The sequence below is a fragment of the Protomyctophum bolini genome, assembly GCF_963924005.1.
Source record: "Protomyctophum bolini genome assembly, chromosome: 10".
Lineage (NCBI taxonomy): Eukaryota > Metazoa > Chordata > Actinopteri > Myctophiformes > Myctophidae > Protomyctophum > Protomyctophum bolini.
The window spans coordinates 45,237,582-45,245,081 of NC_137871.1; the positions used below are offsets into that span (position 1 = coordinate 45,237,582).

Sequence of the window (7,500 nt, forward strand, 5' to 3'; positions counted from 1 at the left end):
GTGTGTGTGTGTGTGTGTGTGTGTGTGTGTGTGTGTGTGTGTGTGTGTGTGTGTGTGTCTGTGTGCGCGTGTGTGTGTGTGTGTGTGTGTGTGTGTGTGTGTGTGTGTGTGTGTGTGTGTGTGTGTGACAGACTCCTGGACAGACTCCTGGACAGTCTCCTGGACAGTCTCCTGGACAGGCTCTGGACCGAGGTAAGACCTGCACTGTTAATATAATAATATATTAAGAAGATTCAGGCAGAGTAACAGCATACAGATCAGAAGTCATAAGAGGGTTTGTGGGCAGTTCAGAAACCAGTCCACCAGTGACATTAAGGGCTGTATTTTGCGTGTCTTAAGAACCAGGTCTTATTACCTAACTTGAGTAAACTAAAGACCTGGAGGCGTGATCAATGCCATTTGGCTATTCTGAGTGGCCAAAGGGCATTGACCACGCCTCCAGGTCTTTAGTTTACTCAAGTTAGGGAATAAGACCTGGTACTTAAGACACGCAAAATACAGCCCTATGTTTCTATGTCAGTGGTTCTCAAACTAAAACGTTTATTTATTCATTTATTTTTTGACGCCAGGCCTAAATGAGTTAAGTCAGGTCAGGTGCACAGTATTTACAGCTGCAGTTTGAGGTAGAATCGGCACATTGATGAGAATGCTTTGCTGACCAGACCTTCAATGAGATGGAATGAATGGAAGGCAGAGAAATGCACAACAGTGCATTATATCTGTGACCAGATTTGACTGAGGGGGGGCTGCCATTTCTTCGTCATAATAGGAGAATCATAGCTTCAGATTGACATGTTGGTTGTTCAGTTCGACCCACCAGTTCTGGAGATATGGCTCATATAGAGTAATGTCTGGCAGAGAAACAGCGAGTTGAGAAAACTGTGTGAGTGTGAGTGTGTGTGCGTGTGTGTGTGTGTGTGTGTGTGTGTGTGTGTGTGTGTGTGTGTTCGTATCCAACCCCCCGAGGGCTGTACTGTACTGTACTGTACTGTACTGTACTGTACTGTACTGTACTGTACTGTACTGTACTGTACTGTACTGTACTGTACTTGCGTTCTTAAAATATAGTGTCCCCGTTTATTTTTTATTCCCAGCTGAGATGACTTGCATTTTTTTGCAGGACGATTCAATGAAACTCTCTCTCTCTCTCTCTCTCTCTCTCTCTCTCTCTCACAACGTGTTTCAATGCAACTCTCTCTCTCTCTCACAACGTGTTTCAATGCAACTCTCTCTCTCTCACCACGTGTTTCCAATTAAGGTTATTTAAAATGCCATCGGATACAAAAGGAAACAGAAAACCAGTCGTTCCCAAACATATTCGCGTCAAGGACCCCCTAATGGACACTAACTAGACCATTTACAAAAGATAAGGACCCCCACAAGAGAAGGATTTCACGACTCTATAGCAGTGATTCCCAACAAGTTTAATTTCAAGGACCCCCGGTTTGACCTGCATTGGTTCTACGGACCCCCCATTTAATGGAATTTCTATCTCTGGGACCCCAGTTTATATTGTAAAACCAATGTTCATTTGACTCAGAGAGTGTACGAATGGAATGTGTTTTTAAATTGAGGGGGCGCTAGCCAATAGGCCAGCTTTGTGTTTCTGTGAGTATCCCACAGAGCATCGTAGTCCCGCCCCCCTACCAGGGGCCAGTCCCGCCCCCCTACCAGGGCCCAGTCCCCGCCCCCTACCAGGGCCCAGTCCCTCCCCCTACCCAGGGCCCAGTCCCCGCCCCCCCTACCAGGGCCCAGTCCCGCCCCCTACCAGGGCCCAGTCCCCGCCCCCCTACCAGGGCCCAGTCCCCGCCCCCTACCAGGGCCCAGTCCCCGCCCCCTACCAGGACCCCAGTCCCGCCCCCTACCAGGGGCCCAGTCCCGCCCCCTACCATGGCCCAGTCCCGCCCCCTACCAGGGCCCAGTCCCTCCCCCTACCAGGGCCCAGTCCCGCCCCCTACCAGGGCCCAGTCCCGCCCCCCTACCAGGGCCCAGTCCCTTTGTAATTATTTGTTTGGTCCAAAACATTGTGTTTATTGTCATGATTTGTCTCAACTCGAGTTGGCTTTGTCCAGTTAATGAGAAAATGCTCCATTTCCTCTTTTCTCTGCAGTCAAAACATCCCATCGATTCATTCTGTCCTCCGGCTGTTTTATTACCTGCTCCCCACGGCCTGGATGAAATGGGTCTGGAACTGTTCCCAGAACACTTCTAGAGAGAGAGAGAGGGAGAGGGAGAGGGGGAGAGAGAGAGGGGGAGGGAGAGAGAGAGAGAGAGAGAGAGAGAGAGAGAGAGAGGGAGAGGGAGATAGGGAGAGAGAGAGAGAGAGAGAGAGAGAGAGGGAGAGGGAGAGAGGGAGGGAGAGAGAGTTTTTCTGAGTTTTTCTGCAGACAATCTGTCCAAGAGGACGACAACAATCACAGTCCTGAAGTCTTATTAACCTCTATTTCCACTCTCTGGTCGTGTGTGTGTGTGTGTGTGTGTGCGCGAACTAAATAATTGCTGGTGAACTCTTCGTCACGCACACCCACACACACACACACACACACACACACACACACACACACACACACACACACACACACACACACACACACACACACACACACACACACACACACACACACACACTCTCTCTCTCTCTCTCTACTCTGTTAATCCTAACGCTCCGTTGCTTTGAAGATGTGGCCCAAAGCATTCATGGCGTTACTTTCATGTTGTTTCTGTGACTCCAATTCCAGCTTCATAAAGCTACACAGTAAACTGTGTGTGTGTGTGTGTGTGTGTGTGTGTGTGTGTGTGTGTGTGTGTGTGTGTGTGTGTGTGTGTGTGTGTGTGTGTGTGTGTGTGTGTGCCAGTAATGAGTATTCACAGTTTCTAAGTGATGGAGACACACGAGAGCTCCCTGAAGCATCTCTCTCTCTCTCTCTCTCTCTCTCTCTCTCTCTCTCTCTCTCTCTCTCTCTCTCTCTCTCTCTCTCTCTCTCTCTCTCTCTCTCTCTCTCTCTCTCTCTCTCTCTCTCTCTCTCTCTCTCTCTCTCAGTAAATCTTCTCCATAGGGGCTGCAGTGGCTCAGGGGTTGAGTGGCTGGATGGTAACCACAAGGTTGCCGGTTCGAACCTCTGGGCTCCCCCAGAGTTAGTGTCAAAGTGTCCTTGAGCAAGACTCTGAACCCCTGATTGCTCCTGATGTGCTGGTTGGTGCCTTGCATGGTTTCCTCCACCATCGGAGTATGTATGTAATGCACTGTCTATGTAAAGGTGTGTGTGTGTGTGTGTGTGTGTGTGTGTGTGTGTGTGTGTGTGTGTGTGTGTGTGTGTGTGTGTGTGTGTGGATGGGTGAATGTAATGCACAGTCTATGTAAAGGTGTGTGAATGGGTGAATGTAATGCACAATCTATGTAAAGGTGTGTGAATGGGTGAATGTAATGCACCATCTATGTAAAGGTGTGTGAATGGGTGAATGTAATGCACCATCTATGTAAAGGTGTGTGAATGGGTGAATGTAATGCACCATCTATGTAAAGGTGTGTGAATGGGTGAATGTAATGCACCATCTATGTAAAGGTGTGTGAATGGGTGAATGTAATGCACAGTCTATGTAAAGGTGTGTGAATGGGTGAATGTAATGCACCATCTATGTAAAGGTGTGTGAATGGGTGAATGTAATGCACCATCTATGTAAAGGTGTGTGAATGTGTGTGTGAATGGGTGAATGTAATGCACCATCTATGTAAAGGTGTGTGAATGGGTGAATGTAATGCACCATCTATGTAAAGGTGTGTGAATGTGTGTGTGAATGGGTGAATGTAATGCACCATCTATGTAAAGGTGTGTGAATGGGTGAATGTAATGCACAGTCTATGTAAAGGTGTGTGAATGTGTGTGTGAATGGAATTCCAATCTATGTAAAGCGCCTTGGATAAAGGCGCTATATAAATGTTATATAAATGTTAGACGTGGACAGTAGAAACATGCAGAACAGTACAACAGAGCAGTAAAACAGAACAGTACAACAGAGCAGTACAACAGAACAGCTCAACAGAACAGCTCAACAGAACAGGTTGAATAATGCTTTTGTACCATGGTTCTCTGTCTCGTAAAGCGTGCATGGATGAAGTTTGTCCCTGGTCTCTCCCCGTAGGTCCAGACTCCACCGATAAGGACCCGTGTCTGAAGGTCCGTTGTCCTCCTCACAAGGCGTGTGTCAGCCACGACCACCTGACCGCCATCTGCACCAATCACAAGCACCGAACGCACGGGTGAGAAACGAATGCACCAATCACGAGCACCGAATGCACCGAGCACCATTCACAGCTGTTCATTCAGTCAGCTGCTACAGTGATCGACTGGAATTGTACATTTTAAACTTTTACTTATCCGGGTAATTCATGTTTTTTCCGTCTCGCAATGTTGACAATTATTATTAAATGAATGCGTTTCAATGTATCAGTTTATCATTGCGCTAGCTGTGTTGACTTGCGTTGTATCTCGCGTTGCATCGCGACACACTGTGAGCTTGTAGATCTGCTGTTTTTCAAATGGTGCAAAATGTGTATGGGGTTTTGTAATAATAATAAAAAGCTCTAAAGTAACTAGTGACTAAAGTTTATAGTTTAATAATAATAAGTAGTAGTAGTAACTAGTTTTCTAATACTATAGTAATAGTTTTCAAACACGTGCAGTGAAGTAAAAGTACAACATTGGGTTCTGATATGTGTAGTGGAGTAGTTGGAGTAGATAGTACAAGTATTGGAAATTGGAAATACTTGGAAGTAAAGTACAAGAAATACCTCAGAGATTGTACTGTGACTCTATCTGTGGTGCTGAATTAATGTTGTAGCATTGAGACTAGCTGTGACTCTATCTGTGGTGCTGAATTAATGTTGTAGCATTGAGACTAGCTGTGACTCTATCTGTGGTGCTGAATTAATGTTGTAGCATTGAGACTAGCTGTGACTCTGTCCATGGTGCTGAATTCATGTTGTAGCATTGAGACTAGCTGTGACTCTGTCCATGGTGCTGAAATCATGTTGTAGCATTGAGACTAGCTGTGACTCTGTCCATGGTGCTGAAGTCATGTTGTAGCATTGAGACTAGCTGTGACTCTGTCCATGGTGCTGAATTCATGTTGTAGCATTGAGACTAGCTGTGACTCTGTCCATGGTGCTGAAATCATGTTGTAGCATTGAGACTAGCTGTGACTCTGTCCATGGTGCTGAATTCATGTTGTAGCATTGAGACTAGCTGTGACTCTGTCCATGGTGCTGAATTAATGTTGTAGCATTGAGACTAGCTGTGACTCTGTCCATGGTGCTGAAGTCATGTTGTGGCATTGAGACTAGCTGTGACTCTGTCTATGGTGCTGAAGTCATGTTGTAGCATTGAGACTAGCTGTGACTCTGTCTATGGTGCTGAATTAATGTTGTAGCATTGAGACTAGCTGTGACTGCAGTGTCTATGGTGCTGAAGTCATGTTGTAGCATTGAGACTAGCTGTGACTCTGTCCATGGTGCTGAAGTCATGTTGTGGCATTGAGACTAGCTGTGACTCTCTCCATGGTCCTGAAGTTATGTTGTAGCATTGAGACTAGCTGTGACTCTGTCCATGGTGCTGAATTAATGTTGTAGCATAGAGACTACCTGTGACTGCAGTGTCTATGGTGCTGAAGTCATGTTGTAGCATTGAGACTAGCTGTGACTCTGTCCATGGTGCTGAAGTCATGTTGTAGCATTGAGACTAGCTGTGACTCTGTCCATGGTGCTGAAGTCATGTTGTAGCATTGAGACTAGCTGTGACTCTGTCCATGGTGCTGAAGTCATGTTGTAGCATTGAGACTAGCTGTGACTCTGTCCATGGTGCTGAAGTCATGTTGTAGCATTGAGACTAGCTGTGACTCTGTCCATGGTGCTGAAGTCATGTTGTAGCATTGAGACTAGCTGTGACTCTGTCCATGGTGCTGAAGTCATGTTGTAGCATTGAGACTAGCTGTGACTCTGTCCATGGTGCTGAAGTCATGTTGTAGCATTGAGACTAGCTGTGACTCTGTCCATGGTGCTGAAGTCATGTTGTAGCATTGAGACTAGCTGTGACTCTGTCCATGGTGCTGAAGTCATGTTGTAGCATTGAGACTAGCTGTGACTCTGTCCATGGTGCTGAAGTCATGTTGTAGCATTGAGACTAGCTGTGACTCTGTCCATGGTGCTGAAATCATGTTGTAGCATTGAGACTAGCTGTGACTCTGTCCATGGTGCTGAAGTCATGTTGTAGCATTGAGACTAGCTGTGACTCTGTCCATGGTGCTGAAGTCATGTTGTATTATTGAGACTAGCTGTGACTCTGTCCATGGTGCTGAAATCATGTTGTAGCATTGAGACTAGCTGTGACTCTGTCCATGGTGCTGAAGTCATGTTGTAGCATTGAGACTAGCTGTGACTCTGTCCATGGTGCTGAAGTCATGTTGTAGCATTGAGACTAGCTGTGACTCTGTCCATGGTGCTGAAGTCATGTTGTAGCATTGAGACTAGCTGTGACTCTGTCCATGGTGCTGAAGTCATGTTGTAGCATTGAGACTAGCTGTGACTCTGTCCATGGTGTTGAAGTCATGTTGTAGCATTGAGACTAGTCAGTTGTTACAGTGATCGACTGGAATTGTACATTTTAAACTTTTACTTATCCGGGTAATTCATGTTTTTTCCGTCTCGCAATGTTGACAATTATTATTAAATGAATGCGTTTCAATGTATCAGTTTATCATTGCGCTAGCTGTGTTGACTTGCGTTGTATCTCGCGTTGCATCGCGACACACTGTGAGCTTGTAGATCTGCTGTTTTTCAAATGGTGTAAAATGTGTATGGGGTTTTGTAATAATAATAAAAAGCTCTAAAGTAACTAGTGACTAAAGTTTATAGTTTAATAATAATAAGTACTAGTAGTAACTAGTTTTGTCTGTCTCTCTCTCTCTTTCCCTCTCTTTCTCCTCTCTTTCCCTCTCTTTCTCTCTCTCTCTCTCTCTCTCTCTCTATCTCTCTCTCCTCTCTTTCCCTCTCTCTCTCTCTCTCTCTCTCTCTCTCTCTCTCTCTCTCTCTCTCTCTCTCCCTCCCTCACAGTGTGAAGCCCCATGAAGGAACCAGAGGCCACAGAGGACTACACCCCGCCGCCGGTGCTCATGGGAATTGTAGTCAGTTGTGTGCGGCGATGCCGCGGCCCCGCCCCGTCTGCGGCTCCGATGGACACACCTACACCTCCGAGGTCATTGTTTTGGTTTTTAAAATCACACATATGTGAAGTGAGGGGTGCTCTCATCATAATACATCATCCTGCATCATCTCATACTGGCCAATCAGAATGCCTGTTGCCTGTGATTGGTGAGCTGATTTGCACGTTTACATAAATTATGACGTAGATTTTCCCTTCAATGGCGTTTAATGTTTTGATGTTTAATTCACGTCATATTTAGCATATTTCTCCGTTCGTCTTGTCCCCACACGTCTCAATATTTGCC

The 7,500-nt window shown here is 46.0% G+C and overlaps 1 protein-coding gene across 1 annotated transcript in view; it reads left to right on the forward strand.

Annotated features, from left to right (window-relative positions):
• LOC308322328 (testican-1-like) overlaps positions 1-7,500 on the forward strand; it is a gene marked incomplete at both ends in the record, with an annotated part of 26,356 nt that overhangs the window by 7,047 nt on the left and 11,809 nt on the right. Inside the window, 2 exons of the mRNA XM_080773530.1 lie at positions 4,141-4,258; positions 7,106-7,247. Coding sequence (XP_080629656.1) covers positions 4,141-4,258; positions 7,106-7,247 — 260 coding nt within the window. The remainder of the gene's footprint in view (positions 1-4,140; positions 4,259-7,105; positions 7,248-7,500) is intronic.